We start from the raw sequence: 26378 nt of genomic DNA, 5'->3' as shown, positions 1-26378 counted from the left end.
TAGTTTTGCAAGGCTAAATGGAGCAGAGTCAAACTGACTTCTAAGAGACTATATGAACAAATTGCTTCCTGCAAAGGCTCACCTCCATTTGATCCTTTTATGTCTTATGGGAGGGGCCAATCATCTCCAAGCCTTACTCCCGAGTTGCCCTTTTAAAAAAAAATGTTCTTGCCTGCTGGCAGCTCTGCGCATGCAGACACTGGGAACAGGCTCACACTGTTCTTCAGCCTCACTGATGTCAGATTCAGGGGGCTCTGAAGGCAGCACATAACTATCAGATGGCTCTGGCCCTCTCTGCCTCCGACACAGGGCCCTCGTCCGAGCCTTTCCCAGACCCCAGGACTGGCCCACATTCCTCCCCAACCTCCTCACTGTCCGAATCTGCTGCCAGCTCTGCTGGCCGCTGGCAGGCCACAACAGTCTCATTCCCTGGGAGTCTCATCTGGCCCAAGGTGTCCTTAAGTGGGACTCTACCATGAGGGTCTGGTTACTGCTTGCTACCTGTGCATTGAGAAAATCTCCCTGTTCCTCTGCAGATATGAGCAACGTGGAAAGGAAATGTTGGACTGGATTTCTCTGAGGAATGGACTTCAGGCCAGGATCCGTTTCCAAGGAAGTTTTTATTCAGGTCAACTGAACAGAGATAATTTCCATATAAGAATGTGTGATGACAATTTTGTAACAGAGAAAAGGGCAGAAGGTGCAATTATATTTTTCTTTTTTTGATTCCTTTCCTGCATTTCTGTATCCATTCTTTGTTTTTGTTTGATTTATATGTTTTATTAAAAATTTCTAATTAAAAAAAGGAATGTGTATCAAACAAAGAGTCAGTCTTGATGCCAGGCCTTGCAGTTTCCTTGGCAAGGATTTTGTACATTTTATTAGATTAAAATTTTCAATTAAAAAAAGGAATGATATCAAACACAGAGTGGTACATTGTTGCATGCACATCTGTATTACCAATCTTTTTTCCAGCCCTTGGAAATGCCTTCTGGAAACATTCCATATACAGACAGTCATCTCCTCTTGTTAAGCCCCCTTTTCTAGCCCTGCTGGGTATGTGACCTTCTCGCTTTGACTTAATGGAGACTTCTGTGTATGCAAAGTTACAGACGCACAAGGCATTTAGCATGGGTGTGCTTGGAACCATCTCTGGGTAGCACGAATGAAGCTGGCTCCCTTTGAGCCTCTGACCCACTGATTCTCCTGGGTCTTAAATCCTTGGCAGACACGGGAAATCAGTCATAAAGTTTGGGGATGTAGAGAGGTTTTGATCTCCACTGAGTCACCCCTAAGAAAGTGCAGAAATCTATACATCAGCTTTCTGCAAAGTACTGCCCTCCAAGTCTTTTGCCCAAACTGTTTGGGAATAATAAATCTAACTCCTGTGGAGATTGGGAAGGCTGCTCAGAGCAACTCTTCCCTCTAGTGAGATTTAGGCTCTGCAAGGATGCAGATAGAACGAATCTCTCCTATCTAGATGTGGTTTGGAAGGTGGATGTTCCCAGTTATTCTTTAGTGTTTCATTATTCTACTGATAGGATGAAGCTGGAAATCATTTAGCGGCTTTGCATACAAAGAAGAACTTCATAAATATTTATGGCACAGCACCTTCCTAATCTTGAGAAGCTAAATAGGTCAAGGTTCGCTTAGTTGCAAAAATAGTTTTGGGAAGTTATCCTGTACTCCCAGTTCTCTGCAATTTCCTTGGCAAGATTTTTTGAAAGTCGATTTTCCCTTTCCAAGGCTTGAGAGGACAGGATAGGTCAAAGTCTCTGAGATGGCTTTGTGCCTAAAACAGAACCCAAAGGTGCTTTTTAAAGAGGCAACTGGTTTTTCTTTGAAGACATTTTGCTTGTCATCCAATAAGCTTCTTCAGCTCTTCTTCAGAGCTGGAGAAGCTTCTTGGACAAGAAGTTAAATGTCTTCAAATTCACTAATTGAACGCATGGGCGATAGCAGTGAGTGATGTCATTCAATGTAAGAGATTCACTCCCATGAATTTTCGAGTTATGGATGGAATGGGCAGCATCCATTCCATTCGTAACTTGAAGACCTATATCCAGCAACTTTTTGCAAAGGGCTGCCAAAGCCTAAAGGAACGCAATCCTCAAGTGCTTTGCCAATGAAAAAGCAGTCCCAAGAAACTGCATGCAGCTTCTCAGGGCTGCTTTCTTGGTGCCGGAGGTCTCGTCAGGCTGATGTGGGACAAGAAAGCAGCAAATGCAAGGGCCAAAGCAGAGAGTGATGTTGTTCAATGTAAGAGATTCACTCCCACAAATTCTCAAGTTATGGGTGGAATGGGCACGCTCCATTACATTCGTAAATCGAGGACTACCTGTATCCAGCAACTTCTTCTGCTGATGGCCAGCTAGTCATTATCAAACTTATATGTTGCAATTTTTTTCTTTCCTCTTTCCCGTCTAATACAATTACATATTTGCCTACAAAAAATTATACAAATTCGTTATAGTCAAATTTAACTGTCAATTTCTCAGCTGGACTTACAATGGGACATTAGAAATGAAATTCAAACCTTCTCTACACTCATCACTTAGGGCCTCATGTGGATTTTCTTGTGTGCAATAAGGGTGGAAGGTTTCCTGAAGCACCATCCACAGGGCACTCAAATGGTTTCTCCCCTGTGTGTATAAGCTTATGATTAAGAAGATTAGTCCTAATTCCAAAATCTATCCCACAGTCTGGACACCCGTATGGTTTCTCTCCCATGTGAGTCCTCTGGTGTATCACCAGGTTGGAATTCCAACTGAAACTTTTTCCACAAACAGGACACTTATACGGTTTCCCTCCTGTGTGAGTCCTCTGGTGCACGAGCGGGGATCTCTGAGAGAAACTTTTCCACGATCAGGACATTCAAAGGGTTTCTCTCCTGTGTGAATCCTCTGGTGGCCGATGAGGTTGGAATTCTGACGGAAACTTTTTCCACAGTCAGGACATTTAAAGGGTTTCTCTCCTGTGTGAATCCTCTGGTGTTGAACCAGGGTGGAATTCTGACTGAAACTTTTCCCACAGTCAGGACATTTAAAGGGTTTCTCCCCTGTGTGAATCCTCTGGTGTTGAACAAGGGTGGAGTTCTGACTGAAACTTTTCCCACAGTGAAGACATTCAAAAGGTTTCTCTCCTGTGTGAGTCCTCTGGTGTTCCACGAGGTGGGAATTTTGACTAAAACTTTTCGCACAAATAGGACATTCAAAGGGTTTCTCTCCTGCATGAATCCTCTGGTGGCCAATGAGATAGGAACTGTGACTGAAACTTTTCCCACAGTCAGAACATTTAAAGGGTTTCTCTCCTGTGTGAGTTCTCTGATGTGTCACAAGGGTGGAATTGGTACTGAAACTTTTCCCACAAACAGGACATTCAAAGGGTTTTTCTCCTGTGTGAATCCTCTGGTGTCTAACCAGGCTGGAATTATCATTGAAACATTTCTCACAATCAGGACATTCAAAGGGTTTCTCCCCTGTGTGAGTCCTCTGGTGTATCACGAGGCTAGAATTGGTACTGAAACTTTTACCACAATCAGGACATTCAAAGGGTCTCTCTCCTGTGTGAATCCTCTGGTGTCTAGCCAAGCTGGAATTGGTACTGAAACGTTTACCACAATCAGGACATTCAAAGGGTTTCTCTCCTGTATGAGTCCTTTGGTGTATCACCAGGTTGGAATTATCACAGAAACTTTTCCCACACTCAGGACATTCAAACATTTTCTTCCTGATGTAAGTCCTCTGGTGTGTCACAAGGTTGGAATTCTGACTGAAACTTTTCCCACAGTCAGGACATTTAAAAGGTTTCTCTCCTGTGTGAGTCCTCTGATGTTGAACCAGGTTGGAATTCTTGCTGAAACTTTTACCACAATCAGGACATTTAAAGGGTTTCTCTCCTGTGTGAATCCTCTGGTGGCCAATAAGGCTGGAATTCTGACTAAAACTTTTCCCACAGTCAGAACATTCAAAGGGTTTCTCTCCTGTGTGAGTCCGCTGGTGTTTCACCAGGCTGGAATTGTGACTGAAACTTTTACCACAATCAGGACACTCAAAGGGTTTCTCCCCTGTGTGAGTCCTCTGGTGTGTCATTAAGCTGGAATTCTGACTGAAACTTTTACCACAATCAAGACATTTAAAGGGTTTCTCTCCTGTGTGAGTTCTCTGGTGTGTCACCAGGCTGGAATTCTTACTGAAGCTTTTCCCACAAACAGGACATTCAAACGGTTTCTCTTCTGTATGAGTGGTCTTGTGTGAAATGAGGTAAGAATTTTGACTTAAACTATCCCCCGAGTCAGGACATTTAAAGGGTTCCTCGCTTGTGTGAATCCTCTGGTGTATCACCAGGTTGGAATCATCACGGAAACATTTCTCACTATCAGGACATTCAAACAGTTTCTCCTTGGTGTGAGTCCACGTTGCCATGCTTCCTAAAGCATTTACTGCATTGGGAGCACTTGTAGGGCTTCTCTCCTGTGTGGGTCTTTCCAAGAACCACAATGGAGGTGTTCTGATCAGAGGTTTTGCCACATTTAGAGTATTGTATGGCTTTTCTCCAGTCAGGATCCTCTCTGGCATAATCAGCTGTGATTTGCAAGTCTTATCTTTCCCACAACAGGTACGTTTATGGGGCTTTTCCACAACTAATATTCCTGAGGAGGTCCAAAATATGGATGATTCCTTGTTTAGCGGTGCATTGATTCAATCATTTTCTTCCTCCCAGAGTGAGGCCTGCAACTCTGTATGTTCTATGTCATAGTTTTCCAATTGACCTTTTCCTCTCCAGTAACTTCCAGATATTTCCCTCTTTTGCCCAATGCAAAAATAATCTCCCTTGACTTTTCATGTAATATGTGCTTGAATTTCATACACTACTTTTCCCAGGTAGAAATGTCTTCTTGATTTTTTCTTGTTTTTCTCTCACTTACTGAGGAAGGTGAAGAATTGTGTGGCTTTGTGAAAGAAATGGAAAATATTTTGATTTCTGGACTGACTTGCTTTGCTATTCAATGCTGCTTTTTATCTTCAGTTGTCCAGAGTACTCTTCGTTGCCATACTCTTTGTCTATAAGATTCAAATATAAATGTATCTTTAATTGTGCATGAAATTGTTGCAGAAGATGAGAAAAAAAGAAAAAGGCTTACATTACAATGAAAAAGCAAACATGCCACAATACTCAAAGAAGCTCTTACATTAATCATGACACATGTAAGACTACCCAGATCCAAGTTCAAATATCCATTCAGTGATGAAGTTCCCTTGTTGACTGGGTCAATCACAAATTTTTAGCAGTGGAAACGGTTGTTTTCACATACAGTCAAGTGAAAAAGAAAGTACATTCTCTTTCATTTCTATGGTTTTACTTATCAGAGTATCATAAATATCATCGCAACAGAACAGAGGATAATAACAGAATTGGAAGGGACCTTGGAGGTCTTCTAACGCAAGCCCTGCTCAAGCAGGAGACCTTATACCATTTCGGAGAAGTGGCTATTACGTCTCTTCTGAAAGGTTTCCAGTGATGGAGCACCACAACTTCTGAAGGAAAGCTGTTCTGCTGGTGAATTATTCTCACCGTTAGGAAATTTCTCACTGCTTCCATAGTGTAAAGAGGTGAAGTAGCAGCCAAATACTCCTAATAAAGTGCCCTCGATCAATTGATCATCAGCGAGTGTGACTACATCTATAAAAGCCGAAGTTGTAGGAGTTTCCTGGTCTCTGGCATTGAGGTGTGTGTTAATACTATACAAAAGAGTAATGATATCAGCAGTTATCTTAGAGAAGCAATTGTTGCTGCCCATCAATTTGGAAAGGTTTAAAAGGCCATTTCCAAACAATTTAAAATACATCATTCTAAAGTGAGGAAGATTCCTGGCCAATGCAACTCAAATTTTCTTGGAAAATATTCTTTGGATGAAAATCATAAAGGGGAAAACAACTCAAGAATCTTGGGAAACTCTGAAAAATATGATTATAAAAGCCCAGACCAGCACAATAGTGCTGAGAATGAAAAACAAGAAATCCAAGAAGAAACCAGAAAATTCTTTGCATCGGTCTTCACGCAAAAAGAAGCTATAGCCCAACCTACCAGAAACATAATTGTAAAAAACAGACTGGAAATAAAAGTTAAAAGAAGCAAAAAAATAGTAAGAGAACACCTGTCTGATCTTGATCAATTCAAACCACCAGGACCTGATGGGTTACATCCCAGAGTTCTAAAAGAGCTGGCAGCTGCCACCTCAGAACCACTGCACCACATCTTTTAAAAATCCTGGAACACCGGGGAACTACCAGAGGACTGGAAAAGAGCCGATGTGGTTCCCATCTTCAAAAAGGGGAAAAAAACAGACCCAGGAAACTAAAAACCAATCAGCCATCAATATCTGGGAAGATACTGGAAAAGATAATAAAAAACCAGATCTGCCAACACCTAGAAACAAGTAAAGTAATAATTAGCAGCCAGCACATGTTTGTTAAAAACAGATCATGCAAAACCAATCTTATTTCATTCTTCAACATAGTGACTAAATTAGATGACCAGCAAAATACTGTGGACATAATATACTTAGACTTCAACAAGGCATTCGACAGGATAGACCACAACCTACTTCTTCGTAAACTAGAAAAAAGTGGGATAGCTTCACCACCAGATGGATTTGCAACTGGCTGACAAACCGTACTCAACGAGTAGTCCTTAATGGGTCCAAGTCTACATGGAGAGAAGTAAGCAGTAGGGTACCAAAGGTTATGCCTTAGGCCCAGTACTCTTCAATATCTTCATAAACGACTTAGATGAGGGAATAGAAGGGGAACTCACCAAATTTGTAGATGATATTAAGCTGGCAGGAATAGCTAACACCCTAGAAGATAGCCTCAAGATCCAGATGGATCTTGACAGACTTGAACACTGGGCCCTATCTAACAAAATGAAATTCAATGTAGAGAAAAGTAAAGTCTTACATTTAGGTAAAAAAACCAAAAGTACACATATAAACTGGGTGAAACCAGGCTTAATAGCAGTGACTGTGAGAGGGATCTTGGAGTCTTAGTGCACAATCAGCTGAATATGAGCCAGTAGTGTGCAGCGGCAGCCAAAAAAGCCAATGCAATCCTAAATTGCATTAACAGAGGAATACAATCAAGATCAAGTGAGGTACTAATACCACTCTATAAAGCCTTAGTAAGACCACACCTAGAGTACTGCATCCAGTTTTCGTCACCACACTATAAAAAAGATGTTGAGACTCAAAGTGCAGAGGGGAACAACCAGGATGACTAGGGGACTGGAGACTAAAACAGATGAAGAACGGTTACGGAAACTGGGCATGGCTAGTGTAGTGAAGAGAAGGGCCAGGGGAGACATGATAGCAGTCTTCCAATATTTGAGGGGCTGCTACAGAGAGGAGGGGGTCAAGCTATTTTCCAAAGCACCTGAAGGCCAGACAAGGAATAATGGATGGAAACTGACCAAAGAGAGATTCAACCTAGAAATAAGGAGGAACTTTCTAACAGTGAAAACAATCAACCAATGGAACAGCTTGCCTTTGGAAGTTGTGGCAGCTTCATCACTTGAGACTTTCAAGAAAAGGTTGGACTGCCATTTGTCAGAAATGGTGTAGGGTCTTCTGCTTGAGGAGGGGGCGGGGTTGGACTAGATGACCTATAAGGTCCCTTACAACTCTGTTAACCTGTTAAAAAGATTATTCACCAGTGGGAAACATCCAAGACAGTTGCCAATCTTCCCAGGACTGGACATCCAAGAAAATTCACCCCAAGGCCAGACCATGCAATGGCCAGAGAAATTACTAAAAAAACAAAGAGTTATATCTCAGACTCTACAGGCTTCAGTTAGCATGTTAAATGTTAAGATTCATGACAGTGCAATTAGAAAAAGACTGGACAAGTATGGTTTGTTTGGAAGGGTTGAGAGGAGAAACCCTCTTCTCTCTAAAAAAGTCATAGCAGCACGGCTGAGGTTTGCAAAGTTGCATCTGAACAAATCACATGACTTCTGGAACACCGTCCTTTGCACCGACCAGACCAAAGGGGAGTTGGTGGCCGTAATGCAGTGACGTATTTGATGAAAACAAAACACAGCATATCAGCACAAGCATCTCATGTAAACCGTCATACACGGTGGTGGAGGGGTTCTTGCTGCTAAAGGTATTTCTACAAATTATTGACTCATACTTTTTTTACACATGACTTCTCTGTTTTGGCTTTCTTTTTATAAATTAAAAGATGACCTGATGTAAGTCAAGAAGAGTGTACTTTTTTTTCACATGACTGTTTATGTGGAAGTCCTGGGGAGAGATTATGCATTTGGAGATATATACAATCAGAAATAATACACACATCTACAATATGGAGAAAATCAACGTCTTTCAAGCCTGAAAAATATCTCAATCATACCTTCTGCGCTAATATTAATCAGGAACCTTATAAATTTGATGTTTGCTCATATGTTGAGATGGTAAGGCTGAAGTTCAGGCCTCAATAGTCTCCTGAGGCCATGGAAACATTCACAGGAAACCACTAGCCTGTCTGTTAGGCACGTGATCAAAATCACAGAAGACATGCTTGACTATTTTTATGATTTTTATAATTTCTATACTTCTATACTTTATCTGTCGTGTCTCAGCTGCCTCTTATGTAATGAAGCGAAAGCAAAGAAATGTATAAATATCTGCCTTTCACTATGTTCAGGGTTCCTTCCTTCTTAGGAGGGACCCATCTTTATTCAGCTGAAGAAATGCGTTGGCTTATCAACAAACACACTTGAACTCTCTTTTATTTTATTGAGCCACACCTGACAATCTGCATGACACTAACTTGACAGATGTGGGGACTTTAAATGACCAAATGAGGCCTAAAGCCTCTGCAAGATTTGAAGCACCAGTTATGCCCATGGAAGCCATGAACTCCAAGTAAAGGCAGAAAATGCTTTCCACAACCCCTTTGGTGACATCCCAATTGAAGCAGTCCTCACTTACCGACTGCAATTGTGTCACTAAGCATTTTATTTCCAGCTCCTTTCTCCTGACTTGGAACCGGACTAGATTTTTCTTCCTACAATTTGTTTAGATTTTAATGTGTATGTATTATTTTCTGTCTCTAAGCCACCCACAGTTATGTCATGGTAAGGTTGGTGGCCAATACATTTTATATTTGTTCCATCCAGAACAAATGGCTGTCCAATCTCCCCTCAAAACCCTCCAGGGACGGAGCAGCCACAACCTCTGGAGGGAAGCCATTCCCAAAGACCCAACCTCCCCTTGAAAGAGGCTTTTTCAATCTTCCCACCAGCAGAAATTGCAGCCACCAGTTTCCCAGCCTGCAGCACCAGTGGGCTTCCATTTGGGGAGGGAAGGAACCTGCAGCAGCAGCAGCAGCAGCTGAGAGGCTTCAGCCCAGTTGCTTCTCCGCTTCCAGCCCAAGTTGCTCCCGGACTCTCCTCCCACCTGCAGCCCTCAACTCACCTGCCAGCTGCTGCTCCGACCCTGGGAAGAGCACAAAAGCCGCTCTGCACACCACCTTCCTCCCATGAGCCATCCGGAAGAGGAAGTTCCTCTGCGCTTCTCCTCTCTTCCCATCCTATCTAGCAATGCAGTACTCAATGGTTTAAAACTCCTTTTTTAAGCGCAATCGCTGATGGCATCACTGTATTGATGGCTTTCTAGGCACAGATGTTGCCTGACCGCCATCTAGCGGCGTGAGGTGGAAAAACACGCCTGTCCAATCTCCACCAAGGCTTTTGGAAGATGTTTTCGATTCCTAGCAGCCGATCTTTGCAACTGAGCCAAGTGAAAAAGTGAAACGTGACGCTTCTTAGCTTCGTATTTGATGCCTTTGGGTCAGTCTTGATGCCTGGCTTTGCAGTTTCCTTGGCAAAGGTTTTTGGAAGGGGTTCCCTCCTTTTCCTGCTTCGTAGGCCTGCTTACTTCCCTCCATGTGGGGGTAGCTCCATTGAGGATTACACGTTGAGTACGATTTGTCAAGCAGTTAGAAACTCACTTTGTGGTAGTGCTGCCTATCCCACATTTTTCTAGGTTGGCAAGAAGTAGGTTGTGATCTACTTTATCAAATGCTTTACTGAAATCTAAGTATACTATGTCTATAGCATTTCTCTGGTTCACTAATTTAGCCACTTTGTCAAAGAATGAAATAAAGTTTGTTTGGCACGATCTGTTTTTGATCAACCCATGTTGGCTACTGGTTATAACTTGGTTACGCATGAATAACCACCAGTACGCTGATGACACCCAGCTGTACATCTCCACCCTGGACCACCCCAACGATGCCCTTGAAGTGATGTCCCGGTGTCTGGAGGCCGTGCGAATCTGGATGGGGAGGAACAGGCTCAGGCTCAACCCTTCCAAGACCGAGTGGCTGTGGTTTCCGATGTCCTGATATAGTCAGTTGACGCCATTGCTGACTATTGGGGGCGAATCACTGGCCTCCATGGAGAGGGCTCGCAACTTGGGCGTCCTCCTGGATTCACGGCTGTCTTTAGAAGAACACTTGACAGCCGTGACCGGGAGGATTTTTCATCAGGTTCGCCTGATTCGCCAGTTGCGTCCCTTTCTGGATCGGGACTCCCTACACACAGTCACTCATGCCCTCGTCACCTCCCACCTGGACTATTGTAATGCTCTCTACATGGGGCTCCCCTTGAGGAGCACCCGGAGGCTCCAACTGGCGCAGAGTGCGGCCGCGCGGGTGGTTATGGGAGCAACATGGCGCTCCCGTGTGACACCTCTCCTGTGCGAGCTGCACTGGCTCCCGGTGGTCTTCTGGGTGTGCTTCAAGGTTTTGGTTACCACCTTAAGAGCGCTCCATAGCTTAGGACCTGGTTATTTACGGGACCGCCTACTACCACAAACAGCATCCCACCGGCCGGTACGCTCTCACAGAGAGGGGCTCCTCCAGGTGCCCTCAGCCAAGCAGTGTGTTAGGATATGGTTTGAGCCTAACTATATTGTACAGGCAATATAAGTGTACTGTTACTTTAATCTGAAAATGTATTATGTGGCTTTAACGCTGAGTCATGCTGTAATCACATAATTACTGGTTGTGAGAATATTTAAGCAAAGGTACTGCAACGTGTTCAGTTGCTGCTATGATATGCTGTTGAGAGGTTGCTGCTATGATGCTGCTGTTGATGATAAGCTACCATTGAGAGGAGTTGTTATCTGCAATTATCATTGGATGGATCTGCAACCATCGTGGTTCGTGAACCAGAGTGAGTTTGTTATTCTAACCAACTACTGTTTGTTGAGTAAGAAGATTCTGTAACTACTGGACTGATTTACTGGCAAACACTTGGAATTTGTTTAAAGACTATGAAACTGTTTTTCTACTATAAAGTAAGCTTTTGATAAACCAGTTTGCTTATCTCTTATTCATTGCTCTCAGCAACGTTTCTCTGTGCAATCTACTCTGCTGGTTGGTAACACAACAATAACCTTAACACAGTGTCGACTGGCAGCCCCCAGGGGGAGGGCCTTCTCTGTGGGGGCAGCCACTATCTGGAACGAGCTCCCCCCAGAGATACGGAGGATCCCGGATCTACGCACTTTCCGCCTGCTCTTAAGACCCTCATATTCCAGCAAGCCGGCCTGGCCTAATTTTCTCCCCTTTCTTTTTAATTTTTTAAATTGAAATTTTAATTTGTTTTAAATTATTGGGATTTTAATTGTCTTGGGCTAAATTATTTAATTTGGTTTTAAATTGTTTCTAACTTTTGTATTTATGTATTTTATTCTGTGCCTGTTCACCGCCCTGAATCCTTCGGGAGTAGGGTGGTATATAAATTTAATAAAACATAAACATAAACATAAACATGTCCAAGATGGCGGTGCCTGCCTGAACCACGGCTTGAGGATGTTGGCCTATTTACCTCTTAGGTCCTTTTGGGGGTCAATTTGAAGATCTGCGACCCCTGGCCCGGCTAGGGGAGTTCTCTACCAGCCGGTTGGGGGCTTTGCCCTCCTAGGACATCGAGGCTGGGTGAAGATAGCGGCGTCTGCGAGGTCCGGTATGTCGGATCACATCAGCTGGATGGCGGCGGTGTTCCTTGAGCTGGAGTCTGTTCGGAGGTCGGAGCAGCAGCAGCGACGGGTCTGTTGGAGTCGTCTGCGGCACGGCAATAGCCCCAGGCCCTGGGGGTTTTTTCTGAGTGCCTTGGGGACTGCCGGACTCCCTGGTGAGCTCTGGGACGCTGCCAGAATTTTGGCAGTGGCTGCGGCAGCGGCGGTTCAGCTGCGGCTGCAATGGCATCCGTCTGACGATGGCGGGGAGGAGAGCATCGGCTGTCAGCCCTACTGATGTAGTCGATGGGGTCAACGTGGCAGAGAAACATCTACTGTCCAGGATTGGCTAGGACCTGCAGGAGGGCTGCCCAGTCAATGGGTCAGTTCCTCGCAGATATTGGGGAGGCCTTCATTTGGATTTGGGGGGTTGGGGGTTGGAGATTAGCTCCCTCCTATTTTCCACCTTTTCCCCTTTTGTATTGTTTCTATCTCGGACTGGCTGCCACTTTACTGACTTACTGACACCGAAATCTGGCTCATTTCCATCTGAGCCCTTCCCCCTAGCCATTTGGGGAGTGTCAAATACATTGGGATGCTATGGAAGTCGGTGTATTTCTTCCATCTCACCAGAAAAGGGGACTGACCATCAGACCAACCACCGTGAGAGGGTGGTTCTGGCTTTGAGCCCCTCGGGCTGAGTCGTTATGGTATTTGCTCATTATTTGCATTTCGCCAGCAGAGGGGACTGACTATCAGACCAACCACCGTGAGAGGGTGGTTTTGGACTTTAACCCCTTGGGATGTGTTTGATATTTGCATTGGTTCACTACTTCCATCTCACCAGTAGAGGGGACTGACCATCAGACCAATCACTGTGAAAGGGTGGTTGGATTGTTTCCCCCTTGAACTGTATCGACTTGGCAAGAGACTTTGCCCACTGTTGTGAGGGGACAGTGGACTTTGGACCTTGGATTTTGGATGCTCCCATCTTATTTGCTCTCCCCTGGACCTTTTATTCTCCATCTGGACCTTTTGGGACATGGTCACTTTATCCTTTTGTGGCAAGATGTATTCGGCAGCTGAGCTTCTTGTTCTGCGAGACTCCCCCCTCTCGCAGGATTGGCCCTCCACTCTATCGAGGGCCTACCTTGATGACGGGTTTTGGAACCCCGAGAGGTGGCATGCGGCGAAGAGGGGGTTGAGGGGTTTTTTAAAATTGTCGTTAGCCAATCTTTTAAGGGGCTTTTTTGGGGGGAGGGTTGTGTGGAGAAGGAGAGGGAGGGTGATTTGTCAGAGGGAAGGCCAGGCCCAGCACAGGGTCGCATCTTGGGAGGTGTGGAGCGGGGAGTTGAGGGGGTTAGTGTTGGTAGGGAGGAGGGTGATTCCATCAGGACTGTGGATGGGAGGGGCAGATATGGTAGGAGCAGGGGGCCATATCGTGTTGTGGGGGCACGCATCCGCTGTCTCCAAGCGGTGACGTGCTCTGGCCCCCAATGCTCTTCTCGTTCCCTGGGTTGTCCAGAGCCTCAGAGCCCGGGTCTTAGGCTGATGTTGTGCAATGCCAGGTCCATGGTCAACAAAGCCCCCCTCATCTGCGAGCTGATTCAGGAGGGGGGAGCAGACCTGGCGGGTATTACAGAGACCTGGTTGGGCCAGGAAGGGGGTCCCCTCGTAGAGATGTGCCCACCGGGTTTCCGTGCATTTCATCATCCGAGGGCCCAGGGTATGGGTGGGGGGATGGCAGTTATTGTAAAGGAAGGTCTTGATCCTAGGGAGGCCACTGTACCTCAGATAGCCAGATGTGAGTCTCTCCTTGTGAAGTGGGGCCATGGGATGCAGGTGGGCCTGCTGATTGCGTACCTGGCTCCCTGCTGCGTAGCAGTGGCCCTACCCGAGCTCCTCAACGTTATAGCCGGGGTGGCGGTTGATACTCCCAGGCTTTTGGTCGGGGGGATTTCAACCTGCCGTCTATCGGTGAAACGTCTGAGGTGGCTCGGGAGTTCATGGCTTCCATGACAGCCATGGGCCTGACCCAGTTAATTCATGGCCCTACTCATACAGAAGGACACACTCTGGACTTGGTTTATGTCTCTGGTCAGTGGTTGAATGGCCTAGATACAGGGGATATAGCCATCGAACCCTTGTCATGGTCAGACCATTCTCTCCTTAGGCTTGATTTTCTGACCGCTGCACCCCACCGCAGGGAGGCGGAACCGACTAGGTGGTCCGCCCCAGGTGCCTGATGGATCCTGATAGGTTCCAAATGGAGCTTGGGCCATTTCCTGAGACTCTGACTCATGACTCGACGGAAGACCTGGTGGCCGCCTGGGATAGGGCGGCCACTGGTGCTTTAGATCGGGTCGTGCCTTTGTGGCCTCTGACCCGGCGCTGAACCTGCCCAGCTCCTTGGTTCTCCGAGGAGCTGAGGGAGATGAAGCACTGGAAAAGACGCCTAGAGAGTAGTTGGAGGGCTAGTCGTTCCAAATCCGACCGAAACTAGTAAGGTCTTATATCAAGACCTACTTAGTGGCGATAAAAGCGGCAAAGTGTAACTACTTTTCTGCTCTTATCGCATCGGCAGATAACCACCCAGCTGTCCTGTTTAGGGTGACCCGCTCCCTTCTCCACCTGGGAGCATGGGAAGACCCCTTGCAAGGGCGAGCTGAGGATTTTCCGCATTATCTGCATGATAAAATCACTCAAATTCGGGAAGGCTTGGACTCTGACTGGGTGGGTTCAGGCAGGATGTCCGAGGTGGGTCTTGAGAATGTTATCTGGGATGAATTTGACCCTGAGACTCCCAAGGACGTGGACAGGATGCTGGGGAGGTTGAATGCAACCACATGTTTATTGGACCCGTGTCCCTCCTGGCTGGTGGTGGCTACCTGGGAGGTTACACGAGGCTGGCTCCAGAGGATTATAAACGCTTCTTTGAGTGAGGGTTTCCTGCCTCCCACTTTGAAAGAGGCAGTGGTGAGGCCCCTCCTCAAGAAGCCCTCTACCATCCAGTCTCCAACCTTTGTGGCGAAGGTTGTTGAGAGTGTGGTTGCACGACAGCTCCCACAGTACCTGGATGAAACTGTCTATCTAGATCCGTTCCAGTCCAGCTTCAGGCCTGGGTACAGTACGGAAACAGCATTGGTCGCATTGGTGGATGATCTCTGGAGGGCTCGGGATGGGTTGCTCCTCTGTTCTGGTCCTATTAGACCTCTCAGCGGCTTTTGATACCATCGACCGTAGTATCATGCTGCGCCGGCTGGAGGGGTTGGAAGTGGGAGGCATCGTGTTACGGTGGTTCTCCTCCTATCTCTCCAACCGGTTGAAGTCTGTGTTGACAGGGAGGCAGAGGTCGACCTCAAGGCACCTTGTTTGTGGGGTGCCGCAAGGGTTGGTCCTCTCGCCTCTCCTGTTCAACATTTATGTGAAGCCGCTGGGTGAGATCATCCGTGGATTTGGGGTGCAGTGCCATCTGTACGCTGATGACACTCAGCTGTACATCTCCACCCCAGACCACCCCAATGATGCCCTTGAAGTGATGTCCCGGTGCCTGGAGGCCGTGCGGGTCTGGATGGGGAGGAACAGGCTCCGACTCAACCCCTCCAAGACCGAGTGGCTGTGGCTGCCGGCGTCCCGATATAGCCAGCTGGTGCCATCACTGGCTATTGGGGGTGAGTCATTGACCCCCATGGAGAGGGCTCGTAACTTGGGCGTCCTCCTGGATGCACGGCTGTCTTTAGAAGAGCATATGACGGCCGTGGCCAGGGGGGCTTTTTATCAGGTTCGCCTGATATTCCAGTTGCGTCCCTTTCTTGATCGGGACTCCTTATGCACTTTCACTCATGCCCTCTTTACTTCCCGTCTGGACTACTGTAATGGTCTCTACATGGGGCTCCCCTTGAGGAGCACCTGGAGGCTCCAACTGGTCCAGAATGCAGCCACGCGGGTGATTATGGGGGCGACATGGCGCTCCCATGTAACATCTCTCCTGCGTGAGCTGCACTGGCTTCAGGTGGTCTTCTGGGCGCGCTTCAAGGGATTGGTTCTCATCTTTAAAGCGCTCCATGGCTTAGGACCTGGGTATCTATGAGACTACTTTCTGCCACCGATAACCTCCCACCGGCCAATACGCTCCCATAGAGAGGGTCTCCTCAGGGTGCCGTCGGTCAAGCAATGTCGATTGGCAACCCCCAGGGGGAGAGCCTTCTCTATGGGGGCACCCACCCTCTGGAACAAGCTACCCCCAGGGATACGACTGATCCCGGACCTCCGTACTTTCCGCTGGGCACTGAAGACTTTCTTATTTCAGCAAGCCAGGCTGTCTTAAAATTTTTAATCAGTTAATTTTATGGGTAAGGTTTTAAATTGGGGAAGCCAAATTGATTCAATTATTTTTAAAATTATTTTAATTTTCATATTGTATGTATTTTAATCCTGGCTGTTCACTGCCCTGAATCCTTCGGGAGAAGGGCGGTATAAAAATTTAGTTAATTAATTAAATAATAATAATAATAATAATAATAATAATAATAATAATAATAATAATAATAATAATAGTAATAAATAACTTGTTTGCTTCTAGGTGTTCACAGATTTGTTGCCTAGATATGTTGTCCAAGATGTTACCAGGTATTAATGTCAGGCTGATCTGTCTGTAATTTCCTGGATGAGTTTATTTTACCTGTTTTGATAATGGGAACCACATCAGCTCTTTTTCTGTCCTCAGTTACAGATAATCCTGAATTTACAACCACAATTAAGTCCAAGATTTATGTTCTTAAGTGAGGAATTTGTTAAGTGAGTTTTGCCCCATTGTACTACTTTTCTTCCCTCATTTGTTAAGTGAATCCTTGCTATTGTTAAATTAGTAATACAGTTATAGCACAGTCGTTAAGTGAATCTTAACGAGATTCAAGGAGTCTTGGAATCTTCAAGGATTCAAAGAATCTTAAGGAGCCTGAGTGGCGTAGGAGGCTAATGCCTCCTACTAAGGCAGCATTTAACATCCAGCTGCCTGCAATTACTGCGAGTTCAATTCTCACCAGGCTCAAGGTCGACTCAGCCTTCCATCCTTTCTAAGGTGGGAAAAATGAGAACCCGGTTTGTGGGGGCAATAAGCTGACTTTGTATAAAATATACAAAAGTATGAAGGCTATTGCTTAACACATTGTAAGCCACCCTGAGTCTCCGGAGAAGGGCGGCATATAAAAATAACTAAAAAAAAAAATAAAAAAAAATAATAAAGCTGATTTCCCAATTAACTTTACTTGTCAGTAGGTCACAAAAGAGGATCATATGACTCTGGAACACTGCAACAGTCATAAATGTGAATCAGTTGTGAGCATCCGAATGTAAATGACATGACCATGGGGATGCTACCGTGTTTCCCCAAAAATAAGACCCTGTTTTATATTTTGTTCAACCAAGGGCTTGGCCTAGTTTTTGGGGGGCTCTTATTATTTTCAGGGTGCAGTAGGTCCTGGTAGGCCTGAGCACTCACAGCCGGGGGTCTGGCAGAGAGTGGGTCCTTCTGCGTGCTGCCATCAAGCCCCTCCCCTCCTGCAGGTGTGTGTGAAACATGAGCGGCCTGAAGGCACCAAGCCGCGCAAGCCCTTGTCCCCCTTTGTTCGCGCGCCTCCCAGGCCTCACCACATCGATGTGGCTGACTCTCCATGCGGGGCTGCGGCTCCCTTTGTCCATCATTGCCTCTCTGCCCCGGCTGCCCAAAAAGCAGGGGTTTCCATCCAGGGTTTTGAAGCTGCAGTTTGGAGGAGGGAAAGAAAGACTTCTGCTTTCTTTGTGTGCAGCCAGTAGCAGAAGCAACAGAAGTCTTTCTTTCTCTCCCACAAACTCCGCTTCTGCGGCTTCCAACCCCCAGCTAGGGCAGCAGCTGCTCTGGGAGTGTGCTTCCCACTCTATGGTGATAGTCACTGGAGGCCTCCCCTTTCCCCCTGCTCTTCTCCGATCCAATTGCCCTGTGGTCCTTCCACCCAGGCGCTGACCGATTGGAGTGGCCGCGAGCAAGCCCAGGAAGCCCCTCTGCCTTGGGAGTCACCGGACAGGAAGGCGACCAGGCCAGACTCTTCCGGGGAGGAGAGCCTCGCGGGATCCTTGCCCACCCTCCCTTCTTCCTGCAGGCCCTGCTTACTCTTCTCTGGTGCCTGGTAGCGAGATGCCGGGCAACTGCACCGAGGGTAGCCCCAACAAATGCAGCTTGGCTGGCCCGGCCATGGCCAGCACTCTCTGCCCGCAGTTGAGCTTGGTCCTCAGTGGCCCAGCCAGAGCCTTCACAGGCAGCAGCAGCAGCGTATATTTAGGCCCACCCCAAAAATCAGGCTTGGTCTTATTTTCGGGACATGTCGTATTTTCGGGGAAACACAGTACAATAGTCATAAGTGTGATAAATGGCCGTAAGTCACTTTTTTCAGTGTTGTTATAAATTTGGTCACTAAATGAACTGTTGAAAGTTGAGGACTACCTCTAGTTCCCCCATGCTCCAAGGACTTTGAAAAATATGTTTCAATACTTCTGAAATCACATCTGTTAGTTCCTTCAGAACTCTGGAATGTAGTCCATCCAGATCCAGTGATTTGAATTGATCTAGAGCTGACAGGTGTTCTCTTACCTTATTTTTGCATACAGGTAGTCTTCGAGTTATGAATGTAATGGAGCAGGGGTGGGTTCTATGTGGATGAGGATGTGGACAGGGTTCTGGGTAAGATTAGTGCCGCCACGTGTTTATTGGACCCGTGTCCCTCCTGGTTGGTACTGGCCTCCCGGGAGGTTACACGAGGCTGGCTCCAGGGGATTATAAGTGCTTCCTTGAGTGAGGGTGCCTTTCCTGCCGCCTTGAAAGAGGCGGTGGTGAGGCCCCTCCTCAAGAAGCCTTCCCTGGACCCAGCTGAATTAGCTAACTACCGTCTGGTCTCCAACCTTCATTTTGTGGCGAAAGTTGTTGAGAATGTGGTGGCACGACAGCTTCCCCAGCACCTGGATGAAGCTATCTATCTGGACCCGTACCAGTCGGGCTTCAGGCAGGGGTACAGCACAGAAACGGCATTGGTCACGTTGGTGGATGATCTCTGGAGGGCTCAGGACAGGGGTTGCTCCTCTGTCCTGGTCCTATTAGATCTCTCAGCGGCTTTTGATACCATCGACCATGTTATCATGCTGCAGCGGTTGAGGGGGTTAGGAATAGGGGGCATCGTACTGCGGCGGTTCTCCTCCTTCCTCTCCGACCGTTCGCAGTTTGTGTTGGCAGGGAGGCAGAGGTCGACCTTGAGGTGCCTCGCATGGGGAGTGCCGCAAGGGTTGGTTCTCTCGCCCCTTCTGTTCAACATTTATGTGAAGCCGCTGGGTGAGATCATCCATGGTTTTGGGGTGAGAGTCCATCAGTACACTGATGACACTCAGCTGTACATCTCCACCCCAGACCACCCCAACGATGCCCTTGATGTGATGTCTCGCTGCCTGGAGGCCGTGCGGGTCTGGATGGGGAGAAATAGGCTCAGATTCAACCCCTCCAAGACCGAATGGCTGTGGCTTCCGGCGTCCCGATATAGTCAGCTGGTGGCATCGCTGACTATTGGGGGTGAATCTCTGCCCCCCACAGAGAGGGCTCGCAATCTGGGCATCCTCCTGGACGCACAGCTGTCTTTAAAAGAGCATATGACGGCCGTGGCCAGGGGGGCTTTTTATCAGGTTCGCCTGATTCGCCAGTTGCAGCCCTTTCTGGACCGGGACGCCTTGCGCACGGTCACTCACGCCCTTGTCACCTCCCAGCTGGACTATTGTAATGCTCTCTACATGGGGCTCCCCTTGAAGAGCACTCGGAGGCTCCAGCTGGTCCAGAATGCGGCCGCGCGGGTCGTTATGGGCGCACCTCATTACGCCCATGTAACACATCTCCTGCGCGAGCTTCACTGGCTCCCCGTGGTCTTCTGAGTGCAATTCAAGGTGTTGGTTACCACCTTTAAAGCGCTCCATGGCATAGGACTAGGATATCTACGGGACCACCTTCTGCCACCAACCGCCTCCCACCAACCAGTTCGCTCCCAGAGTGGAACTCCTCAGGGTGCCGTCAGCCAAGTTATGCCGGCTGGTGACACCCAGGAGAGCCTTCTCTGTCGGAGCCCCTGCCCTTTGGAATGAATTGCCCCCGGATATTCGTAACATATCTTATCTCCAGGTCTTTCACTGTACCCTCAAGACCCTACTGTTTCGACAGGCGGGGCTGTCTAATTGAATGATTTTAAATTGGGTTTTAACTTTGGGTTTTAAAATTCGGCCAAAACTATTTAATGATTTTAATTAATTTTAACTATGATATCGTATATTTATGTTTTTAATTTTGGCTGTACACTGCCCCGAGTCCTTTGGGAGGAGGGTGGTATATAAATAAAATTATTATTATTATTATTATTATTATTATTATTATTATTATTATTATTATTATTATTATTATTATTATTATCTATCTTTACTACTGGTTCACAACAGGACCACGCACGCTCTTCTGCGCATGTGCAGAAGCATTCTGGTGATGGAGTCGGTGGGCGAACCCTCCCGCCAGTTTTACTACCGGTTCTATAGAACCAGTGTGAACTGGGGACACCCCACAACTATAATGGAGGCTGGTCATTCCATTCTTTGTAACTCAAGGATTCGTGGAAGTGAATCTCGTCATTTGAAGGTGATCTCTCCCTCCGTTTGCCCAACCATTTGCTAATCGAATGTAAGGCTTGTTAAGTGCACATGATGTATCTTGCGGTGGGGAAGGTCAAAGGGGACCTAGGGAGGAAAGAGGATACCCACTTCAGACCACCCAAGGCCTCCCCCAACCCACAGATCCTTTCTTGTCACCTAAAGGCTTGATAAGGCCTCTGGCACCAAGAAAGCAGCCCTGAGAGGCTGCGCGCAGCCTCTCAGGCCTTCTTTCTTGTTGCCAAAGAGCTTGAGAGTTGCGACCCTTTAGGCTTCGGCAGCCCTTTTCAAAAAGTCTTTGCCTGTAGGCGTAGGGTTTCATAGGGACACACCCGCTCCTCCCAAGCTCTGCTGGTGCCAACAAAAGTGTTTTGCATATTGCTGCCAAAGCCTACATGAACGTAATCTCCCTGCAGGCTTCGGCAACGAAACAGCAAATGGAAGGAAGACCTGAAGGCCTGAAGCCTTCCATCCATTTGCAAATGTCTCAATTTCAAGACAATAGAGACCTAAAGGGTGAGATCACATGAGATCAGTAGCACAAGATCTCATGCTACTTATTTCACATGGTCTCGCAGTATTTGTGTAACTTCAAATGTTGGCTAAGGGAACGCTCGTAACCCAGGTATTACCTGTATTTTAATTTGCATTCTTAACCTGTCATTTACTGTTCTGTTTTTGGTAAGTTGAGTCATGTTTTCTTTTTCGGAAAAATCACATACAAGTTTCTTCTTTGGACCCTCTTCCCACTTCTTATACTCCTGTGAATTAGGGGTCTTTATACTTCTTATACTCCTGTGAATTAGGGGGGTTCTTTGGACCGGAACAGTCTTGTAGGGGCAGTGAAGAAGGAGAGGGGCCTCAGATGACCAAGAGGAACAGGCAAGTTCCTCGAAAGGTTGGAGGAAGCTCTTTGAACCGGTGGTGGGGGTGGCGGCCATTATGACTGCTTTGAAGTGGGGGCAACTGAAATAAGAATTGTGCATGAGCAGTGTTTGGATAGAGTATTGGTACTGGGTGAGTGATTGGCCAACTCACAGGTAAAAAGGAAATTTTTAAAAAAAGTTTAAAAGGTGTCCCGGCGAGGAAATAGCGGCTATTTGCACTTGGGAATTTTAATGAAGGGAGAAGAACAAGTTAAAATACTTTTATTTGAAAACTTTTTATTTGGATTTGAAATTGGATTTGGAGAAACTAAAATTGATATAAGAAAAAGAAACCTGAGGGAAAATACTTGTTAAACAGGATTTGAAATAATTTTGACAGTTTTGAGTTTTGAATTCTGAATGAAGAACAAAGAGGAAGTTAAAATAGCAACAAATTTACAACTGGATTTAAATTTGAATTTGAGAAAGCAAGAAAAGAAGAAAATTGAAAGAAAATATTTGATATGTGGATTTAAAATACTTTTGCAAATTGGATACTTTGTGTCTCTGAAAATTGTGGATTGGAGAGAGACATCTACTGGTGAAAGGAAAGCACTACAACGACTAGCTTGAAAATTGGAAAAAAATTTCAATGGAGCCTTGGTGGCGCAGTGGACTAAAGTGCTGTTAAATTAGCACTTAAGCTGCCAGCTGCCTGCAATTACTGCAAGTTCAAATCTCACCAGGCTCAAGGTTGACTCAGCCTTCCATCCTTTTGAGGTAGGTAAAATGAGGAACCGGATTGTGGGGGCAATAAGTTGACTTTGTATAAAAAAGAACACCCCTTGGGGGGGGCGAAAGCCCTACTAAGCAGGTATATACAAAAGTATGAAGGCTATTGCTTAATGCATTGTAAGCCGCCCTGAGTCTCCGGAGAAGGGCGGCATATAAATCGAACTAATAGATAAATAAATAAAAATAAATAAAATAACTATAGTGAGCTTGGGCACTACAAGAGTTGTGAGAAAAACTAAGGAGTATTTGTTTTTACTCAAACTGTTTGGCCTCGACTGCTAAAGGAGGTGAAATACAAAAAACAACTGGACATAAGTATATGGACTTAAATTTTAATTAAATACAAGCTAAAATATCAATATGTGTCAGGAATTAATTGAGATGGTTAAAAATATGTGTGAATCATTAAAGGTTAATAAAAAGTCAGAAATTTTGTTAGAACATACTCAACAGGACAGAGATCATAAATGAGAAGCAAGAAAATAATATTGTAGGCAAAGAAAGTGGAAGTAAAAAGCTAAATGATTACACTGGGATTAACGGTGGCAAAAAAGGAAGGGATAGGAGGAAATATTTGCTAAAAAAGAAGCAAGCAAAGGGAAGAGAAGGAAATGGGAACAGATTAGACAAAAATGTGGGGCGAATTATGCGAGTAATAGACCTAAAAGTAAGAGAAAGAATTCAGAAGAAAAGATATAATAATTATAAAAATAAGGAAAAGAAGAAGACGAAGACAAGAGAATGGACGAAAGGGAGAAAAACATTAAGAAGTGGAATACTGAAGGGATCAAAAGAAAATGTTTAAAAGGGGAAGAATAGCAGAAAGAAGGAAGGGAAATAAGGTATATAATAATAGAGTTAAGGGGGCTGTATTAATATTAGTAATTGTGAAGATAACAAATAAAGATGACGATATATATTGTGTATTGTAAAATGAACAGTGGATGAAATATGAAGTGATAATTTGGTCCATTTATGAAAATAATTGAAATTAAGAGATAAACTTGAAATGTAAAAAAGTGTGATGGGGATTTTACATGGTGTGTTGTAAGTAATGAAATAAGACAATTAATTGATGCTATAATAAGAAATCAGGAATTAAGAATGGAAAATGATATTGCTTAAGTTAAAGAGTTTCAATACAAAAATTGAATAAGATGAAACACATTGTTTATAGCTAAACAAAAGGGGATGAGGATTTTGAGAAATATATTTTATAAATGGAGAAATAAGATAATTGAAGTAAGGTTAAGAAATTAGGATGTGAAAGGCGGATGGTAATATTGTTTATATACTATGTATTAAGAAGAGATTAAGATAAAATAAAGTAGAGAAAAAGAAAATCATGGCAGAAATTGAAATATGCAAATTGTATTTGGAGAAAATAAAAAAGTAGATTGGAACAGATTATAAAATATATATAATTATAAGTTGTAAAAGATGTGATCCGGTCAATACTCTGTGCATAAAATATGTATGTAACAGGAAATTTTTAATAAAACTTGTTTACGAAAAGAAAAGAAAAGAAAAGAAAAGAAAAGAAAAGAAAAGAAAAGAAAAGAAAAGAAAAATGTCAAGGAAACAAGGCAGTGATTTAGGTTCAACACTCTTCATACCTTACATAAATGACATTTGTGATCATATTAAAAGCAACTGCGTTATCTTCACTGATGATGTTAAACTATTCAACACCACCGACAATGCAACTACCCTTCAAAAAAACCTTGACTATGTGTCAGATTGGTCTAACAAGTGGCAACTTCAAATCTCAACCAATAAATGCTCTGCCTTGCACATTGGCAAAAAACAAACAAACCATAAAATACAAATTAAATGGACATGGAAAAGAAAAATGTCAAGGAAACAATTGGTCCATTGTTGGGAGAAAGTGGCAAGAAGGTGACAAGCAACAGGGAGAAAGCAGTACTACTTAACTCGTTTTTTGCATCTGTCTTTACACGAAAGGAAAAAACAGTCCAACCTATTAAAAACAGATTAGGAACACAAGTTAAAGTAGGGGAAAAAATGGTAAGCAAACACCTGTCTACCCTAAACGAGTTCAAATACCAGGACCGGATGGATTACAACCCAAGGTTCTGAAGGAACAGGCAGACGAGATCTCAGAACCACTGAACTATATCTTTCAGAGATCCTGGAGCACAGGATTTTCCAGCCAGAGGACTGGAAAAGAGCTGATGTAGTTCCCATCTTCAAAAAAGGAAAAAAAAAATAGATCCAAGAAACTATCAGCCTGACCTCAATACCAGGGAAGATTCTGGAAAAGATAATCAAGCAATGAATCAGGGAACACCTAGAAGCAAACAAAGTGATAACCAAAAGGCAACATGGGTTTGTCAAAAACAGATCATGCCAGACTAGTCTTATTGCATTCTTTGACAAAGTGACAAAATTAGTGGACCAGAGTAATACTGTCGATATAATTTACTTGGACTTTAGTAAGGTATTTGATAAAGTAGACTATAACCTACTACTAGATAAAGTAGAAAAGTGTGGGTTGGACAGAATCAGCACCAGATGGATTCGTAACTGGCTGACCAACCGCATTCAACGTGTAGTCCTCAATGGAACTGCATCTACATGGAGGGAAGTATGCAGTGGAGTACCCCAAGGCTCTGTTTTAGGCCCAGTACTCTTCAATATCTTCATCAGTGACGAGGGGATAGATGGGGAACTCATCAAATTTGCAGATGACACCAAGCTGGCAGGAATAGCCAACACTTCAGAAGGAGTCTAGTGGTCCACTTCAATAAACTCAGTTTTGCAGCAATTCTTCTCAGCCCCAAGGAGCCTACAATTTATTTATTTATTTATTTATTAATTAAATTTCTATACCGCCCTTCTCCAAATAGGACTCAGGGCGGTGCACAGCCAAGATAAAAACAAAGCATACAAAATTTAAGAACAGTATTAAAATAATTAAATATTTTGGCCGAAATTAAGATAACCCAATTTAAAATCAATTTAAAATTTAACTCAGGCCAGCCCAGCTTGTTGAAATAAATAGGTTTTCAGGGCCCGACGAAAAATCCGGAGGTCTGTTATTATACGTAACTCTGGGGGAAGGTTGTTCCAGAGGGTGGGCGCCGTCACAGAGAAGGCTCTCCCCCTGGGGGTCGCCAGCCGACATTGTCTGGCGGACGGCACCCTGAGGAGGCCCACTCTGTGCGAGCGTACTGGCCGGTGGGAGGCTATTGGTGGCAGAAGGTGGTCTCGTAAATACCCCGGCCCTAAGCCATGGAGCGCTTTAAAGGTGGTCACCAACACCTTGAAGCGCACTCAGAAGACCACTGGGAGCCAGTGCAGCTCGCGCAGGAGAGGTGTCACATGGGAGCGCCTCGTCGCCCCCATAATCCCCCGCGCGGCCGCGTTCTGGACCAGCTGGAGCCTCCGGGTGCACCCCAGGGGGAGCCCCATGTAGAGAGCGTTGCAGTAGTCCAGGCGGGAAATGACTAGTGCCTGAGTGACTGTGCGTAGAGAGTCCCGATCTAGAAAGGGGCGCAGCTGGCGTATCAGGCGAACCTGATAAAAAGCCCCCCTGGCCACGGCCGTCAAATGATCTTCTAAAGACAGCCGTGCGTCCAGGAGGACGCCCAAGTTGCGAGCCCTCTCCCTGGGGGCGAGTGATTCGCCCCCAATAGCCAGCGATGGCGTCAGCTGGCTATATCGGGACGCTGGAAGCCACAGCCACTCGGTCTTGGAGGGGTTGAGTCGGAGCCTGTTTCTCCCCATCCAGGCCCGCACGGCCTCCAGGCACTGGGACATCACTTCAAGGGCATCGTTGGGGTGGCCTGGGGTGGAGATGTACAGCTGGGTGTCATCAGCGTACTGATGGAACTCCACCCCAAAGCCACGGATGATCTCACCCAGCGGCTTTACATAAATGTTGAACAGAAGGGGCGAGAGGACCGACCCTTGTGGCACCCCACAAGCAAGGTGCCTCGGGGTCGACCGCTGCCCCCCCGTCA

The 26378-nt window shown here is 45.6% G+C and overlaps 2 protein-coding genes across 2 annotated transcripts in view; one reads left to right on the top strand and one right to left on the bottom strand.

Moving 5' to 3' along the window:
• Positions 1-4922, bottom strand: part of LOC139312011 (zinc finger protein 850-like) — a 34809-nt gene extending 29887 nt beyond the window's left edge. The window contains exons 1-2 of the mRNA XM_070936529.1: positions 2873-4922; positions 2731-2807 (exon numbers count right to left, since the gene is read on the bottom strand). Coding sequence (XP_070792630.1) covers positions 2731-2807; positions 2873-4577 — 1782 coding nt within the window. The 5' untranslated portion in view covers positions 4578-4922. The remainder of the gene's footprint in view (positions 1-2730; positions 2808-2872) is intronic.
• Positions 1-26378, top strand: part of LOC139310059 (uncharacterized) — a 649177-nt gene that overhangs the window by 184484 nt on the left and 438315 nt on the right.

The sequence above is a fragment of the Pituophis catenifer genome, unplaced genomic scaffold (assembly GCF_029215685.1).
Source record: "Pituophis catenifer annectens isolate HBS135680 unplaced genomic scaffold, rPitCat1.0.hap2 SCAF_2, whole genome shotgun sequence".
Classification (NCBI taxonomy): Eukaryota; Metazoa; Chordata; class Lepidosauria; order Squamata; family Colubridae; genus Pituophis; species Pituophis catenifer.
This window is presented reverse-complemented; position numbering and strand designations above follow the sequence as displayed.